A 23,787-nucleotide genomic window follows, 5' to 3' on the forward strand; every position below is an offset into this window, starting at 1 on the left:
CTGATTTATCCTAAGAACTTAGTGGTCTTAAGAAGCAGACGAGCTAAATGTCATGCCTTGATCCTGACTTTGGGTCAATTTTGAATTATCATTTAGAGACACAAAACTCTTGAAAATAAATTATATTTCCTCTCCCTATGTCCCCATGTGTCATTCAAAATAAAAAACAAAATTAGCTTTAAAAAAATGTAAGGAAATCTAACAACACTTTGACTTTTTTTTCCTTATGAGGCTATTTATTTTGGTGCTTCTACTTTGCAGTGCCCAAAGCACATGTTTAACCAACTATTGGTTAACCTGGTACTGTTTCTTTACACAAATCAGAGCCTTCTGGATCTTGTTTACTCAGCCTGAAAACGGAGCATGAATGAATTTGCCTTGGTCACACAAGTACAGAGGGTCACTGGCCGTAACTCCTCTTGCCAGATGAATGGATTTGACAGGCTGCGGCCAGCACAATCTGGCTTTCCCAGCATTCTCTTTGTTCCAGCCCAGATGCACAGCACAAGCAAGTTTTCATGCCTTTCAGCAAAAAGCTACTGAAGGCTCATTGGCTGGCAGTGATTCAGGCTTTCTTTGAATCAGTGCCCTTCTTTGGTGGATAGTAAAACTTTCGCTCGTAAATAAGAGTGTATCTTGGCAAATTAACACTGGTGGTGAACCCAGAGATAGTCTGTGGCCTTCAGAAGAAGGCTCAGGAGGAGACCGTGCACTCAAGCAGCCTTAGGAGGAAGAGGCATCACCTGGGCTCCCCGCCATGATCACACTTTTTCCCCATGATGAACGCATGATCTGGGCAGTCAGGTGAGGAATATACCTGTTTCACTCTCCTGTCTGCTCTTAGCTGATTTTAAGTTTGATGCCCTAATCTGCAGAAGAGATACCCTATTGAAGAAGCAGAAGACCCAGTTAAAGAAAAGATGGGCTCCCCATCCTTTGTTTTTGCTTCCCGGGAAAGTTGAGAGGTGGGACACACTCAGAGAGCAGCATTTCACTGCCAGAATGCTTAGGCCTTAGGCAGGAGGGAAAGCAATGGAAGGTTTATGAAACTCTCATTTTACTATTATTGTTTCTGTTTGGGGGGCAGGAGTAGTGGTTGGTTAGTTTCATTTCTGAACATTTTTGTTGGTAGAGGTCACCGTGTCAAGGCATTGTTTGGTAAGTATTCCAAACTTAATTATAGGGGGAAGGGAGGTAGATGAGACTATGAGAGTGTCTTAAAATATATGTTTTATTATTGTTTGGATATGGTGAGGCCAATAAATTAGGACATGATTTGTCACTGAATTTGTCACTGAAAAGATAGCTTGTTACTCACCATTCCCAAGATGAGGGGCCAAGTCACTACATGCAAGGCCTCAGGAGGAAGCACCAGGATTGGTTATGAGGCAGAAGGAATGCGGGGGGAAATAATGTAGATAAGAGTTTTTATTGTGGTTTCTGTGGAAAGGAAGAAGTGAGGCAGGATTCATAGGCTTAGAATTGGCTCATCTGAATAATTTCAGCAGGTTCTGGGGAATAGGCACTGTTCTTAGCTGTCCGGTACCTGGCCCTGGGGTCATTAGGACTAGTAGATACTGGTCTGAGTTTGAGAGCCCAACAAAGGAAATGGTTGGGGTGTGTGCTCTGGATTGGTTTATGTGATTATGAAAGGTGTGCTTCCAAGAGAGGTATTTGCTATCCCTAGAAATTAGCTAACCCTGAAAGAGCAGTCCCTTCCAATGTCAGCAACATCCTAAGATGTCAAAGCATCAAAACGAAAGACATATCTAAGACAAAGAAGTAAAAAAACAGTCACTTTCTCAGGTGAATAAAACTGTGGAGGCATCAAGATTTTGTTTTTTTTCATGTACCATATTGAGGCCACATGACCCACTGTTGAAAGATTGGGCTTCAGAATCCTACATCTTTAATCTGAAGCACTGGTTCTGCCATTTTCCAGTTCTGTAATCTTGGACAATTAGTTTCTGTAAATTTCAGTTACTTTATCAATCACAGAGAAATAAAAATACTTTTAATTTCATAGGATTATTGTGGTGATTACATGAAATAATTCATATAAAGAGTTTTGGACATGCTTGGCACATAATATTATTGTTCTTGCCATTATTTTTATTAATAGCAATGTAGACCATATTTCTGATCATGTGAGGATCAAAAAGGATCAAAATATTTTTCCAAAGTAACTAGTAATTTGTTTTGAAAATGGAATTAACCTGTTGTGTCTTGTCATCTTCCCTTAAATTCTCTGAGCGCCAACTGCATCTATGGGAGATGTCCCAAGAGAACTGGCAGAGATGTTGGTCTTATGAGAGGGTGCCAGGGCTCTGTGACACAATGTTTTAGTTACACAGCACTGTGTTGAAAGGTTCAGAAATGAATTTGAAATTCCTTTCCTGTCTCTCCATTCTCCTTTCTTTTTCTCACTCCTCCCATTATTGAGAATTCGTAAATTCACGGAGCTAGTGGAGCTAACTTGCCACCTTCCTGGCTTGATGCAAGAGGTACTGAGTTGGGTTGTTCAATAATGCTGTTTTATCCAAGATAATGTGTAATTGGTTGGTTGTTCCCATCTCATTTGCAAGAGAAAAAAAGATGATTTTAAAGACTAGAGTAAGTGTGAGATGCACAAAAGATTTCTGGAGTCTCTGTTGCTGGTCATGAGGCATGTGCTTGCTGGCTTCAAAGCATTAAATGCAAAAATTAGTCCCATGAATTGGGAGATGGGTATTGACATATACTCACTACTATATATAAAGCATAAGGACCTACTGTATAGCACAGGGAACTCTACTCAATACTCCGTAATGTCCTACATGGGAAAAGAATCTAAAACAGAGTGGATATGTGTGTATGGATAACTGATTCACTTTGCTATACACCTGAAACTAACACAACATTGTAAATCAACTATACTCCAGTTAAATTTTTTAAAAAAAATTAGTCCCGTGGAGTAGGTGTTAGCAAGCTTTCTCTGTAAAAGCCATGTACTGAATACTTTGTTTTGCTCACTGTGTTAGTTTCCTAGGGCTGATGTAGCTGCCACAGACTGGGTGTTTCAACAACAGAAATGTATTGTCTCACACAATTCTGGAGACTAGAACTTCAAGGTCAAGGCGTTGGCAGGATTGGCTCCTTCTAAGGGCTGTGAGGGAAGGATCTGTTCCAGGCTTGTCTCCTGGGTTTGTAAATAGCTGCCTTCTCCCTCTGTCTCTTTATATGATCTTCCTTCTATGTGTGCCTGTGTCCAAATTCCTCATCTTATAAGTAGACCAGGCCTATTGGAGTAGGGCCTCCCCTAATGACTTCATTTTAATTTGATTGCCTCTGTAGAGACCTTGTCTCCAAAGATGATCACACTCTGATGTACTTCAGCACGTCAGGACTTCAGTATGTGGATTTGGAGGGGGACACAGTTCAGCCCCTAACACTTGTCATACCGTCTGTGCTGCAACTTCTCACCTGCTGTTGTAGCATAAAAGCAGCCACCAACGATACATAAATGAATTAGTAAGTTTATTTATTGAATTCAGATTTATTGATTTTCATGTAACTTTCACAAATAACAAAATACTCTCCTGATTTTTTTCCAACCTTTTATTTTTTTTGGTAATCTTTTTTTTTTATTATTATTTTAGGTTCGACCCTTGAATAGTGAAGGATCCCTAAATATTTTCCTTTTGGAGATAATTAGATTAACATATTTCGAAAATAAGAAGACAAGTTAGAAACAACTTCTTAATAAAACTTCTTCTAAGAAACCATGTCTCTAGCTGAATGCCCCAGGTCACAGAGCCAGTGAGTGGAGAGGGTCTGCCGTGAATGTCTGTGCCCTTTACACGCAGTCTTGGGATGTGCTCCTGGCAAAGTATTTCTCTTTTATCCTCACATAGCAGTAGAGATAAAAACGTTTACTTGTGGTACACTCCAGCTATTTTTAAAGCAGGACTGCTGGTTGTTTTCCAACCTTTTAAAAACACAAAAACTGGTCTTAGTTCACAGGCTATCCAAAAACCAGGTAATAGGCCAGGGTTAGTCTGAGGACCCTATTTGCTGATGCTGGCCTTTTTTAACTTTATGCACAATTTCTGATTACATTCAGTGAAGCATACATCCAAATGAGTTTGGTTCAACAATGGATTTTGCAAAAGGTACAGTTACATTTGTATTCACATGTGTGTTTACATACAGAAGTGAATTCTAATGTTTTCCAAAAAGAGAGTATCAAATATCCCTGGAAATCACCAAAATTGGCCTTCTGAGATGGAGCTCCCTGGCTTTTGATTGCTGCAGAACATGAAAGAAAAATGTCTTTGAGCATGTTTGTTTCATGAAATTGAATTCCTTTTTCAGGTGTTTGGTTTCTTCTAGGAAGGATTCCTTCTTTTTCCTATTTAAAGCAATTGCTTATAAATGATTTTCAGATGGGCAGCACTAGAACTATGTTGAAAGACAAAGGAAGACTATTCAGGAAGGACTTCATGGATGAATAGAATGAAAAAAGCAAGAGATGAGAGAGAGCTCTGGTCAGTACTTAGAATGCATGGGCAGCAAGTGTGGGCTATTTTAGTACTTCTGCACACCCAGGAGTGCCCTTGTGTGTTCTGGTGTGAACCGGGCTTCCAGGAGTGCCTAACATGGTATGGTTGCATTTCAGATGCTTTCTCAGTGACCTTCAAACCCACTCCCCGCAGAAGCCCCACATCCCTTAGGAAGCCAAGGCTGTTGTTGCTTTTTGATCTTGTTTTTCTCTGTTACAAAGTTGCTTTGCTGAGTTACAACCTCGGGAATTACAGTGAAGATGGGCAGTGTGGTGTTCCACAGAAGTTAAGATACCTTGCTAATGGACTAAGATGTTCCAGTTGTACATTTTGTACTGTCTTTAACCACATGGGCATTTCTCTACTAGTGGATCCAACTGCTGACCTGGACATATTAACATAGGGTATTTCATTTTGATATTGCTCAGAATTTGCAGTCCTGATGAATTCACCATGCGTGTAATGAATAAGATTTACTAAAAAGTTTAAAAGCAGATATAATTTATACTCTTTCTGTCAGTATTTGAAACTCTTGCAACCTAAAGAGCAGTCCTTGGCCTAACAGCATCAGCATCAGTAATACCTGGTTGCTTCTTGGATGCAAAATCTCAGGCCCCACCCCAGACCTGCCAAATCAGATTTTGCGTTTTAACAAGCTCCCCCGGGGGATCTGTGTCCACATTCAAGACTGAGCGTTCCAGCTGTGGTGATCTTCAGGGTCCTTATCTCCCCCACTTCTGCTTGGCAGGATTGACTTTCCCTTCAGACCAGACAGGGCTTCCCTGGAGGCTCAGATGGTAAAGAATCCGCCTGCAATGCAGGAGACACAGGCTTGATCCCTGGGTCTGGGTCGGGAGGATCCCCAGGAGATGGGAATGGCTACCCACTTCAGTGTTCTTGCCTAGAGAATTCCATGGACAAAGGACCCTGACAGGCTACAGTCCATGGAGTCACAAAGAATCGAACATGACTGAGCAAGTAACCCTTTCCCTTTCTTCCAGACAAGTCCCTCTAAAGCCCAACTGCTAGGAGGCATATGTAGGGGTAACTGGCCTCTGCTACTATCTCCTCCTCCTGGAAAATTACAAAAAGTGCAGAAAATAACCTACAGTGTCCCAAGAGCTTTGAAGACATGTTTCTGCCTCTCAGAACACTTAACAAAAAACAAAACAAGAAAATCAGTTTCACTTTGCATCTCTATAGAAACCCTACCTCAGTATCAACTCCACAACATTAGACTGTGTTTTCTTCACACAATTACAGTAGTCAAACTGAGAGATTCAAAATAACCAGAGGGTGAAGAAAGTTCTGATTCAGTTTTTACCAAGATAGGAAACCTTGCTAAAGTTGTGGCAGACAGTCTAGCACTACTTCAATTGTTAATACCAGGTAAAGATCATAGTACTTCAAGTACTTAAGGGTGATATGGCAGCCGAGTCTCAAAGGCAAAGTCCATAGAATAACACATTCTTTTGTTAAAAGTGGAAGACCTTCTCAGTCACTACATGCATTAAATGCATATTCACCGTCCATAAATTCCGCTCACAGTCTTTCTGTCTCGAGGAGGACATCCTTTAATTCCACTCACACTCCTTTATGTCTTGAGGAGAGGTCGGTCCTACCATCTTAGAGCCTGGAGTTGAGGATTCCTCTCTATGGCTCAGGCAGCCTCACAGCACAAGTTCTCTTTCTTCCCTCGTCGCTTTAGCTCCTCATGCTCTGTGTAGTGTCCTTGCTAACTCACCGCTTTAGACGCAGATACACCCTAAAGGAACGTGTTTCGAGTGCAGCCATGTCTATTCCTTTGTTTTCAGCTTTGTCTTGTTCACCTCCCGTCTAACTGTGTTCATGCTGGCTGGATAGAGGAGCCACAGGTGAACACAAGCAAAAAGGAAGGGATTTCCTGGGGCCCAGAGCATCTCACTGATGCAGAGAGATTTTAGTTCTGACTGGAGTGGCCTTAGGTGTGTTTCATTCAAAGAGCTGAGTACACTTGTGATGTTCTTCATGTTCTTTTATCTAAGCTTATATCAAAAAAAGATCATATGAGCTTCATTTTATGGGCAAGGAAGCAGAAAGCCGTGGGGTTATTATGTGTCTATCAAACGTTAACCTGCTAGGGCTAGAATGCCAGTCTACTCACTTCTGCCTTGTTGTTATAGCAAGCCAGGCTTCCTGCTTCAAGAACAACAACAACAATAATAATATTCATTAGCATGCATCACGTACCTGCCTGTATTAGGCTGGGTGAATGCCACATGTTTTGTGTGTGTTATACCTAATTCTCACCACAGTCCAATGGGATAGGTACTCATCCATTCTTGTTGTGCAAATTAGAAAACTTTGGCCCTGAGAATTTGAATAACCTACTGTTTCTAAGTGGTATAGCTCTGCACTCATAAAATATATATTTACTGTCCATAAATTCCATCCACAGTCTTGATGCCTCTTGGAAGACTCTTCGAGTAGAGGGCTCACTTCTATCATGTGAGAGCCTGGTGTTGAAGATTCTGCTGCACTGTCTATAGAATGAGATGGAGGGTGCTAACAGTATCCTAGGTCTCAAGTTATTTCTGTATGTAATTTTTTCAAACAAAATGGTTGTTAAACAATAAAAGGTTATAAAGCACCTGAAGAGAGAAAGCAATGTGCACCACAGTCAATAGAAAATAGAGACTAGAAGGAGGGTCAGACACGTGAAGGATGCATTGAGGTCTAGCATAATTTAATTGGAGTCTCAGAAGGAAGGAAAGATGGCAGAGTGGGTAAAACTTGAAAACATAATAGCTGAGGATTTCCCAGAACCAATGAAGGAAAACAATCCACTGATTCTAGATGCCCAAGCAGGATAAATAAATTCACATCTAGACACATTAGACTAAAACTGCAGAAACCCAAAGACAAAAGATTAAAATCTAAAAATCAAAATCAAAGACAAAGTTGTTTGATTGACAGCTAATTTTTCAACAACATTGAAAATCAGAAGGCCGAAATAAAATAACTGACAGTCTAGAAACTCTCTCTCTAAATTGAAAGCAAAATAAAGACATTTTTAGACAAATTAAAAACTGAGAGACTAGGCTACCAGAAGATCCACACAAAAAAAGATTCTCAAAGATATTTTTCAGTTAGGAGGAAAATTATCCCACATAGAACTTCGGAGATGCATCAAAGAATAAAAAGCAAAGTTAATAAGATTGGTTTATATGAACATTAGCTATGTAAGACATAAAAAGTAGTGTCATAATGCTGAAATTTTTATCATATTCAGATTATAAAGAACTAAAATATTATAAAAAACTAAAATAACATTATAAATCCACTAGGCTTTCCTGGTAGCTCAGTGGTAAAGAATCCACCTACCAATCAGGAGATGCAGGTTCGATCCCTGGGTTGGGAAGATCCCTTGGAGAAGGAAATGGCTATCTACTCCAGTATTCTTGCCTGGGAAATCAAATTGACAGAGGAACCTGGTGGGCTACAGCCCAGGGCTGGCAGAGACTTGGATGTGACTTAGTGTGCACGCAAAATGTACAACCACAAGAGTTCTAAGAATCAGTGAGAGTAATCATAGTTAAGGTATACTAATATCCTTGCATATCTTAGAAAAAAGTAAAAATATGGATCATTATTAGACTTTGATGGATCAAGGAGTGCTTTTGTACTTTTTAGGTAACCATAACACACACACACAAATAGAAAGGATAGAACTTCTGGTCTAAGAGAGGAAAACAGAGAATAGCTTTAAAAATCAAGAGAAGAAAGAAAAACAGCAAATAATAAGCTTGTAAGATGGTAGATTTAAATACAAGTATATTTGTCCTTGCATTAAATGTGGATGAGCTAAATGCTCCAGGGGAAAGACAGAGTCTGGATTTTTTAAAAAGGCAAAAGCTCTATATAAGAGATTTGTTAAATAAAAATACAGAAAATTTGGAAGTTCAAAAAAAATGGAGAAAGCTATATACTAATAATAACCAAAAATCTGACTTTATTAGTTTCAGGTTAAAGTCAAAAGTATTGCTAAATATAAAGAGGAACTCTTCAAAATGATCAAAGGTTTAATTCCCCAGGAAAGTGTAACAATTTTATGTTTATAAGGCAAAAATTTGATGAAAGATAAGAAGAAATAAAGAAATGTAAAATAGTCTTGGAATATTTTAACACCCCTCTCAGGAATTATTAGAACAAGGTGATAGAAAAATTAGTGAGGCTATGGGATAGTTGAACAGCATAGTTAACATGCCTTATTTAATGACATATATGGATGCTACACCAAACAACATCCATATGTAAATTCTTTTCATGCCACAGGGAACATGTATGAAAATTAACTATATACTAGGGAATGAAACAATATGGAGTATTATCACAAGAGCAGTTAATTTAGAAAATAATAACAGAGTGGATACAGAAAAGCATTTGACGGATGCTTTTTAAAATCATCCATATTCATGATAAAAAATTCTGCAACTGGGAATCAAAAGGAAGTCCTTTAATCTCATAGAGTACTGCTAAAGAAAACTCATGGACATAGGCTATAAGTGTTGACAGGATGTCATGCTAATTAGGGAAACAATTTGATGTGCTCATGTAGAACTCAAATCCTCAAGGGCCCCAGAAGTACAAGCATCAGCTTTACTTGTAATTCAGGTGTAACTTTTACGTACTTCCCTGTGATTGCTGTATGTCACAGCTCTTAAAAAGACCATTTTTGAATAGTGTACTGTGAACAGAGAAACCTTTTACAGCAAGGCATGAAAACATTATTTTAAATACTCATAAAATGGAAACATTTTCCTCAGTAGAAGGGCAGTGTAGGGGAGTGAGATATAGCCCAACTTTGCAGCTAAAATCATGGCAGTAACTGGGTTCAGAGCTCAGCCCTGCCATTTACCAGCTGCCATGTCTTTGAGCAAGTGATGTAATGCCTCTGAGCCTCAGTTTTCTCATTTTTAAAATGGGGCCAATACTACCTACCTCACATAATAGATATATCTATCATAGATTATATAAAGATATAACCATCTACTATAAAGATTAACTCAGTGCATGAATTTGGAATACTGCTTGGCATGCAATACATAGACAGTGTCAGCTATTAAAAACTGCTAAAGAAGAATCAAAACTTTAGCACCCAAGGCACAAACTATAGATGAAAGCAAGACAAGGCATTTCATTTTCCCACAACTTTCGCAAACCAGTAAATCAATTCTCTGTCTTCTTGTATAGCCAATTCTATTGCCTGTGACTTAAACCCAGCCAAGAAACAGAACATCTTCTGGCTTCCAAGACTGCTTAGACAAGAGCAGGAATTATGTGATGCTCATATGTGCAAGCTGCATGTTTAGCAGGGTGAGGCCTCCTGGCAGCCTTCAGTGACAGAGCCACAAGTGCAGGCAGGGATGCTGCTGAGGGCCAGGCTGTATCTCATTTCATGCTTACAACAGTTCTGTGGAGCAGGAACTATTCTTAGCATCCCAATTTCAAAATTGATGCACAGGAAAAAAAAAAAAACAAAAAAAACAAAACCAAGGATACACAGAGACATTAAGCATCTTATCTAGTGAGTGCTGGAGGGGGGTTTAAGCCCAAGCCTAATAGATCCAGGCGTGCAACCAACATACTATAAGTCCTCTCATTGTACTTAAGTCTTAACTCCTTTCCCCACTTCCTGAATGGTCAAGCAATATATCAACCTAAAACACTGTTTAGATGGTTCACCTTTCACTCTGATTGGCTACTCTTGCTTCACAAATCACCCCGACACTTGGTGGCATCCTACAACAATGATTTCAGCATGCTCATGGGCCCCGTAGGCTAGGAATTTGGACATAACAGAGTTGGGTGGCTTGCCTCTACACCCAAATGTCTTAGAATCTCCAGTGGGAAAACTAAAAAAACTGGGAGTGACTCAGACGGCTGGGAGCTGGAATCTTCTGGAGACCTCTTCACCATTTTGGCCTTGAGATAGTCATCTTCTAACACGGGAGGTTGCTGAGGGCAGAATGGTGAAGCCTCCAGGCATCTGTGACCAAGACTCACAAGTCATAGAATAGCACTTCTGGCAAACTCCATTGGCTGAACAAGCCTGCCAAGTTTCGAGAGAAGAGGGACTAGACCCCACCTCTTAGTGGGAAACTGTTAACATCATTTTTATCCTTTTAATTGGGATTATAATATCAATATAATAAAGATGGTCCCAGGCCTAAAAGCCAATGATGGTTCAGCAGCATAGAGTTCCTAAGACATATTCTCTTTCTCTATACCTTCTGGTTTGGAAAATGTTTTTGAAATAAATGTCATAAGTGTTTATACAACAAACAAAAAAATTATGTTTAATCACAAATAAGTGTGATTTCAATAGCTGCGTGTGCATCAGAATCATTGTGGGAGCTTGTTAGAGCTACACATTCCCTGTCTGGTCCCTGCATTCACTGAAACAGCATCTCTATGATGGGAGCCCAGAGGAGCATCCCCAGGTGATTCCTATCTCATCCTCAGGTAGCCATCTGCTGACCAGTCTTTGGGAGACTGCTCTTGACGCTTTTAATCTGTCTCTAAGGAGCAAGGCATTCTGGGATCTATATACAGAAACCCAAACTGAATCACATTATTGTTCTAACCCTAGGAATCTAGTTGTTTTAAAATGACTATGGCTACTGATAATCTAGATCCTGGCTTCAAAAGAGGAGGTGAACGACTACAAAGAGAACATGAACTGGAGAGTGTTGTGTGTGTGCATGTTTTAAACCTCTGCTTTCAATCTTGGAGTTACATTTTGCTAACAGTTTTTGCAAGTGGGGAGGTGGGCAATCTAGTTTCCCTTTAAACTGGCAAGCGTATTCTCATCAGGAAAACCTTTGATGTCTATTGTGGAGTTTCCCAGTAAAGAGAAACATGAAGACATGCTAGGGACATTGGAGGAGGTAGGCAGAAAGTGTGGCAATCTGAACCAGTCAGTCATTTACCATCTTTTGCCATGTTTTTGGTGGCAGATAGGGGGATAGAAAGAAGAGAGGAAAGAGGGAAGGGGAGAGAGTGACCAGGGGAGCAGTTCTGTGAAAGGGAGGCTGTAAACTCTTGCAGGTCAGTCTGTGTTTGCACAACAGGACAATGAAAGGCCCCCAAGATTCTGCTCGGCGCCTTTCAACTGTGCCCCCGAATGCTGGCCAGCACATGTGTGTGTATTCTCTCCTTATCCAGCCTAATATGATACTTCTGAGCCTGGACCCAAAGGCAGCTCCAGTTTGAATAAGTAGGAAAAATGGCTTCATGACTCTTCTGCTTGATTTTGGATTTGTGACCTAAGTGCTGCCGTTCACCTCCTAAAGTCCCAAGTCAATCATAAAAATGGGGGAGAGGGGTAGAAGGAGGCTGAGCAGGCCTGGGCTGTGTGGTTTCTGTTAGGCTCATCACTGCATGAGCAAAACTAAACTAGTTTAGTTTTTGCTTTGATTGAACTTCTTTGGGAGTCTCTCATTGCTCATCTCCTGAGATGGTTTTCTCCCCCTCAGAAGAGAGCTTTTATGGAGGCCTGTTTTCTTGTATTTGCAAGATAGATGGGCACCCACAGGGAGGGAGCTTGGGCTTGGAATTCAGATTTATCTATAGTCATTTTTCATATTCTGTATTTTGGTTAATTTTAGGTCCATTTTGGATCAAGACATGTAGATTTGTTACATGAAAGGGGGATTAAATTTAGGAGCATGGTTGTATGTATTGTATTAATAATAAAAGAGCAAAATGTTTGCAGTGTTTACCATTTTCAGTTAACTTTTATTAGCAAAAGAAATTATTTGATATTTGCTTTCAGTAACAGTTTCTCTTCTAGATGCTTCTCAAATGGATTTAAAATAACTAGTCATCTTTGTTAGTTAAAATATGGGCCTCTGGAAACAGGGCAGCATCTAGCCTGTAGGGCTCCTTTTTGTGAATTAGAAAAAGGCTCCCTCACGAGGAATGCACAGGATAGTGAGGCTGGGAAAGAGCATCTTTGTGAAAAGACAAAGGCAGCCTGTCCTCTGATGCAGCTCCTTGCTAGGACGCCTGCCCTGCCGAGAGGAGCTGGCATACACTTCCACCCTCACTTACCTCTTTGGGCCAGGCCCTTATAAAGTGGCCCTGACTGTTAGTTACAGATCCCAGGACATGGCTCTCTCTGGTACATTATGTGAGTGTTTGGGATTTGAGGGGCAATGTAATCAAAAACTTCCTCCCTACTGTAGAGCACAGGGAACTATACTCAATATTTTGTAATAACCTATAAAAGAAAAGAATCTGAAAAAGAACAGATATCTGCATATGTATGTATAACCGGATCACTTTGCTATGCACCTGAAACTAACACAATATTGTAAATCAATTATACTTCAACTTTTAAAAAGTCAGGGAAGAAAAAAAAAAAAAAACCCTTTCTCCAACACTGAGATGTATTGGAAACAAAGCCAGAGGATACCTCCAAGTTTATAATCTCAGCAGGTACAGTTTGCTCCAAGACTCCTAGGATGCAAGAAATGTCACATTCCTGTATTGTATGGGTCTCTAACTCTCATCTGAATTGGCAAGAAGCACAGCAGCGGCCATCTGGGGCTCCTGCCCTTTTCCAGATCATATGAAACAGCTCAGAGGAGATGGAGCAGGGAGGCAGTGCACGCCATCCTGGGGAAGAGTGCAGGCCTCTGTGGCTGCCTTCACCTCTGCGTGTTGTCCATCCTCTGTCTGGGGCACTGCTCTGGGCAGGGATGCAGGGTCTTTTCTGTAATGGCCCTTTCCACTGCCCACAGGCCATCGTTTTCTCAGTATGTCCCTCCCTCCTTGGTGGTGCTGCGTCCGAGGGGGTTCAGGCTCCCACCAGTTCCAGAACTAGAGATCTTTTCCCCTTTACTTATTTCTTGGATTGGATAGCTTTCCTTTTCTTTGAACTCTGGATTGTGAAGGTCTCACCCAGCTCTAGCCCCACATTTAGACTTGGTGCTGGTGGGAACCACCCCAGTGCCTGTTAACCCTTTGTAGGCAGAGCAGCTCCTGGCCTCTGCTTGACCTGAGGAGGGGGCAGGTGGGGGACTGGGTGGGCAGTTTCGTCTCCTCCTGGTGAAGGGGGTGCACAGCCCGAGGTAGCTTCTCAGTAGACCACCCACTGCATTAAGCACTTGAAACAATATTCCAAACCCACCATTTTTGTTTAGCATCTCTCATAGGCAAGACACGTAGTATTTGGAAGAAAACAGACACATTTAAGAAAAAGTTTGCCTTTTGTAACTTAGACTTTAGTTGAAATATGATAGAGGAAAGAAAAGAAAACCCTTCCAAATTCTATAAATCAAGATAAATCAACAGAGAAGTTAAATCAGGTGGTCGAGAATGGAGAGATCCTGCCTGGGAATATCAGACAGATTTCATGAAAAAGGCCTTGAGGGATGGGTGAGATTTCAGCATCAGTCCAAAATGAAAGAACATCACATGTGCAAGTGGAGAAGAGTGTGTGGGCTACCTCGGGCTGAGAAATCAGAGTTCAAGGTGTACAGTGAGGTGACACAAGGGGCAGGTGGAAGACTGGGGAGGTATTGTGAAAAGGAAGGGTGTATTCATTTCTTCTGGCTGCTATGTAACAAACTACCACAAACTGGGTTACTTAAAACAATAGACGTGTATTCCCTCAGAGTTCAAGAGGCCAAGAATTCTGAGCTCATGGTGTTGGTAGGCACACACTCCCTTTAGAGGCTCTGGGAGAGGATCCTTTCCTTGATCTTCCGTCTTCTGGTGGCTGCAGGCATTCTTTGGCTTGTGACCACATCCTTACATTGTCTCATCACTTTCTCCTCTATGTGTGCGTGTGATCTCCCTCTGACTCTCTCCTATGAGGACTCTGCCATTGCATTTAGGGCCCAGCTGAAAAATCCAGGATAATCTTCTCATAATCTCAAAATCTTTCACTTAATCACATCTGTTTTTCAAGGAAGCTCACATTCACAGATTGCATGGAATAGGATGTTATATCTTCAGGGGTTAAGAGGTACTGTTCTGCTTGGGATGAGGGTGAGGTTAGCATGGTGCAAAATTTAAGAGAGTGCCAAAAAGTCAGTACTCAAGATAAATATTGCAATGCAATAATTTTTTTTAATGCAAGAAAAAAAATCCATTATAAACAAAGTATCCAGATTTTAACTGGAGACAGACTCCATTTCCCTCTTTAGGCTTATTAACTCAAGATAACAGCAAAATCCACTCAACCATCCAAGCTGGAGGAAGAACACAGGAGCATGGTTTGAGCATGGTTGAGTGGATGCCTTGCTGACACAGTTTGCTGCAGAGTGAGCACTCACTGTTTCCTGCTCTTGCGTGTAGAAAAACTATGTCAAGCACTCCAAGAGACACTGGAAACAGGAAAAAAAAAAAAAAAAGAGGCTTTATTTCTAACAGATTGTAGTCTCTGTTAGTTTATTTCCTTTACTCACGAAGAGTCATCTTGGAACTTCTAATACATTCACAAAATTGGAAATGCTCTTCTCCCCACTGTCCACTGCCCACCTGTTCTCCACACTGTCTACATGACCCCTCAGCTGACATGGGCTTGTCTGGTACTGTGGGCTGATGATGCTACTATTTCTCCCATCTCTCCCCTTAGGCTCGTCTTGTCTACTCTATTTTTCCTTGTCATGCACAGGTCTCACGTTTAAAACCGTGTCATAGAAAGAGCAGCAGAGGAGGAACCACTGTTACTTATCCCAGCTTAGCCCCCAGACAGACACGTAACCCTGGGCCAGTCATATCTCCTCTGTGAACTGCATTTCCGCATCTGTGATGTGAAGGAGTCAAAGCAGACCATCCCGTGCTCCTTTCTGCTTCTCAGGTGCTGTGTCCTGCAGCTCCTCAAAAATCTCATATCAACAGGCTTCTAACTTTTCATCCCTCTTTTCACTCCCCAATCTGAGAGCCTTTCCAGTTGCCTCAGGAAGATTAATATAGCCCTATCTCTCTTCCATGATGAATGGTTGATGATATGAGAGCAGTATCTGGAATTCACAGATATTAGAGATGTAATTTCTAAAGAAAAACGTGATGGTAAAAATTCTGACCCTCCTGCTCACCCAGAGTGCCCTTCTTGAATAGCCACAGAAGTCTATCAGCCTCATCATTTTCTTTTCATCAAACTGATATAGCATCCTTTCTGCCACCAACATTTATTCAGTGCCTCCTAAATAGCAGTACTTTTCTAGCCCTAAATAAGACCAAGTTCCTACCCTCTTGGTATGACCATTCATTCTAGACCATGCATTCTGTGTACACACACAAATGCACACATTCTCTCTCTTTCTCTGTCACACACACACACTCAAGCAAGAAAAAGCACACATTACTTTATGATCCTTAATCATGACTTGAAGCTCTTATTTCACAGGGCTGGCAAAAAAATCACACTTGGGCATATTTAGGGATCTCAGAATTCCCTAGGTTCCTCCAAAATAAGTGGAAGGATCCAAGTAATGTTCACTCCAAGGTGATCATCACTGATGCTCTTCTTCCCAAACCCTCACAGTCTCTTGAGGGGCAAATGTTTCCACAGTTTCTGGGTCAGGTTGACCTGGGGCTCAGAGTGGGAATTCTCATGTGTAAGGTCTTTCTCATAGGGAGTTTTCAAAAATGTGTTTCCTTCCTTTCAGTTTTCGTAATTACAATGGAAGCCTTCTTCTATGACATGGTCAGGACAAGGGACAAGTGCTTGGTTCATTACAACAAAAAGAGAGTTAAGAGGTAATTAAATGCATTTGTATCTTGACCGTTGTATTTTTAGCACAAAACAGATTACTTTTAATTTTTCAAACTGATGTAGCATTCTTTTATTCTATCAATATTTATTCAGCGCCTCCTAAGTAGCAGGCACTTTTCTAGCCTTAAATTAGACAAAGTTCCTGCTTTCTTAGTGTGACTGCTCATTCTATGCTAGAATTTGGTCCAAGACCTTTTCTTTTAATAGGAGCATACTGTTTGGTGTTGTGATTATCTTTCTTCAAAAGATTCCTACTCATAATTCGTCATCTGTAATGTTCACCTTTAAATTCTTTATTGTCAGTGAGAACTTAAAGCCACTTATAAGGCAATCTGAAAAAAGAATTTTCTATACTTTAAAAAATTCTCCCTGATATTTTACAGCGTCTCAAAGTTACATCTCAAATGTAACTTGACAGGCATAACTAATCACCATTATGTAATTCTTCCCAAAGCGTTCAACTTAATTTTCATGTATAGAACTCTTCCTATTTATTCTCACATTTCACTGGTTTACATATAATTTAATAAATTCAAAGTTTCAATAACAAGTACAACAGGCATTAACATGTTTAGGAACAAATGTAACTGACTCCTAATAAGCACATAGCTCAGCTGCTGGAGGCGGAAGTAGGTGACTGTGTTAGAGAACAGTGGCATCAGTCAGGATGTTTTACAGAAGAAATGGGGAGCATAGGTTCATCTGTAGAGTTCAGCGGAGATCTGTTAAGAGAAACCTGCAGTGTTTACAGTATTGATTTACAACTGAGTTGCCCTCACCTCTTGCCAATAGGTAGCACCATGGAAAGGTGTGGCATAGAAAATCCTTAATCTTGAAACTTACAGCGATGTCAAACAAACTACATCAGTGCTCTCCATGGAAAAAATAGTATTCTTTGATAAACTCACTTGATAAATAGAAGAGTAATCCCTTGATAAATAAAATTTGCCATAAAAATGAATTCAATAAAAACATAAAGCAATATTGCCTTCTATCTCACTAACTCTTGCCTGAGGCATGTTCTGTCTTGATAAATGTGTTAAAGATTGGCAGCACTAGATTTTCTCTTTGATAAAATTGGGAAGATTAAAGAAGAATGGAAAACAGTGACTTTCTCAGTGTTCAAGCACCATGTCCAGTGCACCATGGAAAATAATCCCCTGCACCCCCTAAAACCATCTTGAATGGTGTGCGCTCCTCACTTTGGAAAATACTGCCTGCATCCCATGAAATGACGAGCAGCTGAAGGGCGAGACATGATTCATACTCCCCTTCATGTCCTTTGCTTTTCCAACAATCTATCCCCTAGTCCCTCCAAGCTCCCTGCCTCCTCCTAAGGGACACCAAGGTGCCCCTGAGCCACCGTGTTACAAGATGGGAGGAGACAAGCCGTTATTTTCTGCTGCACAAGCTGAAGGGTTGGCCTTTCTCTGAAACATCAAGAAAACATCAAGGTCTTCAGGTCCATGGACTTAGGATAGAGAATGCATGTTTTTCCTCAAGTTCATGTAGAGGGGGAGGGGAGGCAGGTGGGTGTGTGTTGTGGGGTGTACATGTGGAGGAGGGAGCTATCGCAGAGGAAGACTGGGGGGCTTTCTGAACTTCCTTGAATGACAGCGTTCTGTTCCTAGAAGGCTCCAATGTTCCAGGAGTTGGGCTGTGCAAGTTCCTGTCTTACAGCAGTGTTTGGGGAGCTAGATAAGACTCTGGAGATCATCTTGTCCCTCTCCTCCCCGCCACCCTGCTCACCCCAGCCTCCTCTTACAGGAGAGGAAACCAAGGACCAGACAAAGGGTGCCCTGTTCGTGATGACTGCCTGTGCATCGCAAATTGGAACTGAATCCAGATGCTTGGAATAGAAACCCATCCCTGCGGCCCTCCTGTGACTGACGTGAGCTGTTCACAGACTTTCTTCCTTCTTTTTCAGGCAGTGCTGAGCCCTCTTATAGCCATCGCGCTGAAAATATCCCAGATTCATGAGAGAACCGGCCGGAGGGGCCCCACCGTTATCACCTGAATGGAGGAAAGATCACTCACCAGGGCCAAAGAGTGCGCTCAGCGGGGGACACTTCACTCATGCCTTCTTGCTACCTGTTTGTGCCTCTTATGACTTTGAAAAAAGAAAAAATGATTTGCTGATTGGGGGGGAGGGTGGGTGTAGGTGGGGAAAGGAAAAAGAAATCTGTTTTGTTTGGGTTTTAGTCCGTTTCTGCAATGCAACAGGGTCTTCGGTTGTCTGTGAAAGCCACACTGTCTTTTGATACCTGTGTTTTGTCACAAGAGGGAATCTGCCCTTTTGAGAGAGAATCAGTGGGCTGGGAGCAGTCAGGGCATCTGTGCATCATTGGTGCCAGGTGAGAGAAGGTTCTGGAATAGCGGAGAGCACAATGCCAGAAGACAGCTGACCCTAAGCCCCAGGTCCCCTCAGGCAGACCTAAGAAGACTCTCCTCCTTTTCATCCCAGGTTAGGTCTCCCTTGGGCAAAAGTTGTTTAGCTCCTAGTAGCCCACCTCATGCCCACCAACCACTTGATGGCCACTCACTTTCCTTCCCATCTCCAAAGTCCCTGTGCCACCCTCTTCACATCTTCTAGAGCTTTCCACAAACCACAATGGCACACTTTCAACAAAACATATCAAAGGGTGGTTTTTCTCTCTTATTTTGTAAATAGTATTAGCTATTAAGCTGGCTGCATTCCTTCAAATTCAGCCATTCATTATGCAGGCGGGAGGCTGTTTCCTGGCAGGATTCTGAGAATGAATGCTGAACATTTTCAGGCCCTTCCTTGATTATATCACATGGGTTGACACATGGGTCGATCTGACTCCCATTGAGATGGCAAAATACCACCACATTGGCTATCTCTCTGACTTTCTCTCTCTGCTGTCTTATCTCCCAGTGAGGGTCTGCACTTGTTTGGACATGGTTCAGATTGTACTTGGCTGTAAAAGGAGACAGTGAAATGCTCCACAAGTATGAGATGAAGTGGATGCTGGAAGAGAACCTGACTGGTGGCACGGGGTGATGGCCTAATGAGATGGAGGGGAGGGTGGAGTCCCCTGCTGGAGAGCAGAGGGTCACAACTGGCTTTCTTGGCCCGGAAAAAGGATATTGCAGCCTTGGCAGCCTCCATCAGCCCTCTCAGCCAGAAGCCTGGGTTCCCGGGACCTGTTTGCGCATGTTTTGCTTCCTTGGGAACGGCAGTCACTTGCCGTGTCACTGGTGAGATAAGGTGATGCGCTTTGACTGTCCAGCCGTGTGTTATTGCTGTAGTCAAGATTAGGGCAAGCAGGGAAACATCCCCAGCAAGGTATTTGCTTCCATTTTCTGTCTATGCTTCTGTCAGATACTTGCTAGGACCTTTATTAGCTAATAAAAGAAATTTCTGTTTCAGCCTTATGCAAGAATTGTGGATTTTTGCTTGTTTTGTCATTTGAGAAACTCCAGTAGTGGTCACTCTTCTGATAAGTTTGCCTTTCGGAACACTTGCAGGTCTGGTTTTCCTTATTATGACCTTGGGAATTGAGTGAATAGAACAGAGAAGGCACAGTGCTCAAAACTGCCTTTGGGCATCAGAAGCATGGTATCTAATCTTTCATCACACGTATCTTCATTTCAAAATAGTAGGTGAGTGGCTTTGAGCTGAGAGTCTGAGGAACTAGTTATAAAATTCATCGGCAATGGAATACAACTTGTCTTGTTGCTTTGATTCCCAGCATGTTTAAAGTGGAGGTCCATGACAGTCCGCACAACTAGGCACACCCTTAGGCTTAACAAAGCCTATATTTTTCTTCAGTATTTTTTCCTCAAGTTTTTGAACTTTTCATCATCTCTAACTTTGAAGTCCCCAGGTAAATCAATCCTCACTTTAAAATTCTGTTTCTTTATTTCAGTATGGAGTCTTGTGTGTCCAGCAGCCCAAATATACATTCATTCATTCATTCAGCAAGCACTCCTTGAACAACTACTCTATGCTGAGTCTTGGGTTTCTTGGTACAGCACGTGAATGCCTAAAACACTATTCCTACTCCAAACTCCAAACTCCAAACTACTCCTACAAACAGGAAACAGGAGGAAACAGGCTTGGAAGTTTGGAAACAGGAGGCTGTGGAAAGCATGCATAAAGAATCAGGTAGACATGAACTTTACAGCAGCAGCACAAGCAACCTGCTTGAGAGTACACAGGAAGATTGACTCAGAGACGGAAGGTTCTAGGCAACTAAGGTGTTTTCCCAAAGAGTGGAGTTTCCTGAGCCTGGTAATCGCTTTCAGAATTTCACCAGGGGTAAATGCAGCAGGAACAAGGCTGGAAATTGAGAGGTAGGATGACTGGAGAGGGGGCTTGCTTTGGGTCTAGTGAGAGGTTGGCTTGGATGAGTGGGGTTGAAGCAGACACAACGTTATGTATATCAGACAGAGCAAATGCTTGGGTCTAGCTTCGGAAAGCAGCAGCTCCACAGCCACCTATTTTTATGAGCTTTTTCTCAGCAGGGTTGCCAAAGGGAACGTCCTGTAGTGGCTCAGGACGCAGCCTGCCTCTGGATCCTGCTCAAATTCACATTGCCAAAGTATGATTTCTGCTCTACATAGAATCCAAGCTTCTCTTGCTGAGCTGTACGTGGATGTCCTCTTGCGTTAGCCTCAGGAGAGGTGAAAGGCTGGAAGTCACCCTTCTGCACATGATGTTCTTCATGTTCTTAAAGACGGAGCTGCAACTGCCTGTCTCACTTAAGAGTAAATGACTAGAGGTCCAAGAATGTTGTGGGGACCACAGGAGATGATCCTAGGAAGGACAATGAGTAGAGTGTGGCAACTGTCTGGACCACCCGTGTGATCAGCTAGTATTAAGAGATTCACTCACTGCACCATATGGCCCCAGGACAGTGGCAAGCAACAGTGTATATAATGCAGTGATTCTCAAATAGGGCAGTGACACTACCCACCCAGGGGGTGTTTGGAGATGTGTGTGTATATGTGCCAGGGAGGTATTTACTGGGAGGGGAACAAGGACGTGAAATACCCTGCTTAGTGTCAGCCAGCCCCCTAGATCAAAAAAGTTGTTTTGCCTCATCTGTGATTCTTGAGTTTATTTACTGACCTTGGAAATGGATAGACAGTCATGATTAAAATAAGATCCTTTATCAATTTTACTGATCTGAGATGCAGCCCACATCTGCCATATTCACTGGATGAATAGTGCTGAATAACATTGCAGGCTGAAGGGCTTGCGTCTGGCCTGAAGGCTTTCCGCACAGGAAGCCTTAGATCGATGACCCGTCCCAAGGCAGCAGAATGTGCTGACAGCCGGCTGCGCTGAGCCAGTGCTCTCTCCAGGCAACACAGGCAATGACGGGGTTAATGGCGTGGTAACTTCTGATTGGCCAGTGTGGCTCAATGTAAGTCCTGGGGTTTACCCTGATAACACAGTCCATCACTTGCCTTAGGGCTTGGGGAATTAGAAAAGCACCTCTGAAAACCAGTAGCGATTCAACAGGTGCCTCCATTTCATTGGTTGATCACGCACCAGGTACTTGTGAAACACATGGGCGCTGATATTCCAGATACCTGCCTTGAAGAGAGTTCCATTCCTAAGTGGTGAAGGGTTACAGAAACCATGCATCTTTGGAAGTGAACTTACTGCTAGTGTTTCAGTCTTTGGCCTTTCAACAGTTACACACAGCAAGAGATTATCCAAGGCAGCAGAGCTTAGCGGAATGCCTGCTCCGCTCGCACGGGCTGGAGACTTCAACAGCAGATGGCTCCTGCGGCTGACGGCAGGCCCACTTGGTATGTGAATCAGCCTAAGTTGTCATGGAGCATTATAGAATATGTTGAAGGGCCACGGTATAAACCCATGTCTTTTATCATCTTTCCATGTCTTTTAGCACCTAGTAGGTGTCTTGCAAAATAGATGAGCTGGGGGAGATACCTTGCCAAAGACAGCGTGTTTGAGTAAAATCTTAAAGGATGGATAGGATTGTTGGTAAAAGTGCTTGTGAGTTTTTGAGTTGAGGGGTCAAAGAGGTGTGCTTGACACCTCGGTGTGTGAAAGATGCAGCACACTGTTCTAACTGACGGTGTCATGCTCATCTTTGGGGGGCGGAGGTGGGTACTTTCACTTGTTGCTTAGAGAGACCTGATCATGGCGAGGACACCTCTGAGCATTTCCTCTCTCCACTGACATGTGAGCCCACTGCACATTGGAGAGGAGGGGACCATCAAAGACTGCGTTTTCTCAGTCTCAGCACCCTCCCTGCCATTCACAAAATCGTGCTTCTCAGTTCATGGTATTAATTTTATCATAAACTTTGGGAGGAAAAGGGGATACGTTGTCTACTTCTCCTGAGTGAATCCTCTGGGGGAGGTGAGGGGTTGGGCAATGAATTCTTCTTAATCACAACGGGACACTTTTGTTTGACTTGCCCAGTGGGTTTTAATAGCTTCTGAAAGGCAGGATTTGTTGTGGGTAATAATCGTGTTCTTGATGCTTGCTTCAGAGTGTATTTGTTTTTGTTTTTTTTAAAGGCAGTTAACACCTATTAGTCATATTTCGTCTCAAAAAGCACTGGGCTTATTTTCTGAATCAATAGTTGATGTTCAGTAACATTAGGTTGTTAGGCCTTGCGAAAAGATTAACTCATCTAGAGGTTGTGTTAGTTCCACATGGAGAATAAAACTTTGACTTATGCTCCTCTATTGATTTTTTTTCTGATACAAAACAGCAAAAAGGGGAAACATTTAAGTACAAAATTTATTGCAGCAAAGAGATTAAGACAATTTTCTCATATAAATGAAAATTACATTTGCCTCAGTAGTATTTGGGAAAAACATCTACTACAAATTCAAATTCTGGACAAAAGCCCAGTGATAGAGCTTGTTCTAGTCAGTGAATATGCTCAGACCCCAAGGAGAATTCCAGGATAACCGTCTCAGTAGAGGAATAGAAAGAGATGACAAGAGAGAAATTATAAATTGCCTTGCTAATAAACGACCACCTTCCTGTTGGACAGCCATGAGTGACCTTCTTGTCCAGTTATGCTCTTGATGTCAAGGATTCAAATCACAGATGCCCACAGTCCTGCTTTGTTAAAGGAACCAGGATTTCCTGTTATGGCTTCCTGTGTGTCAGGACATGCTTCATCTGAGCGTTCAGCGAAACAGGAGGAGGAGGCCGCAGGGTCCCCATCTCATCTCTGCAGCCCTATCCTCCTCGAAAGCTCGGCATCTCTCCCTCCAGGGTCCAGAGCCCTCCTGTGCCCCTTCACTAAGGCTGTCTGCTGTCAGAAGGAGCTATCTTTCATCATGGTATAAGAATCAGGGGAAAGGAAATTACAACTTGGGGAGGGCCAAGCTCCTAGGCAGAAAACGGAGGAGGGTTTATTTACATTTTAAAAGAGAAGCCAGCCAGTTAACACTAAAGCAACTTCTGCTGCCTCTCTAAGGGCTTTAAGATAATGCTGCTACCCTGGGGCTCCC

At 42.2% G+C, this 23,787-nt stretch overlaps 1 protein-coding gene across 1 annotated transcript in view; it reads left to right on the forward strand.

Annotated features, from left to right (window-relative positions):
* Window positions 1-19,710, forward strand: part of PGM5 (phosphoglucomutase 5) — a 188,012-nt gene extending 168,302 nt beyond the window's left edge. The window contains exon 11 of the mRNA XM_043891057.1: window positions 18,239-19,710. Within this exon, the coding sequence (XP_043746992.1) occupies window positions 18,239-18,328 (90 nt within the window). The 3' untranslated portion in view covers window positions 18,329-19,710. The remainder of the gene's footprint in view (window positions 1-18,238) is intronic.
* Window positions 19,711-23,787: the final 4,077 nt, after the last annotated feature.

This window comes from Cervus elaphus, chromosome 29 (genome assembly GCF_910594005.1).
Source record: "Cervus elaphus chromosome 29, mCerEla1.1, whole genome shotgun sequence".
Taxonomy (NCBI): domain Eukaryota; kingdom Metazoa; phylum Chordata; class Mammalia; order Artiodactyla; family Cervidae; genus Cervus; species Cervus elaphus.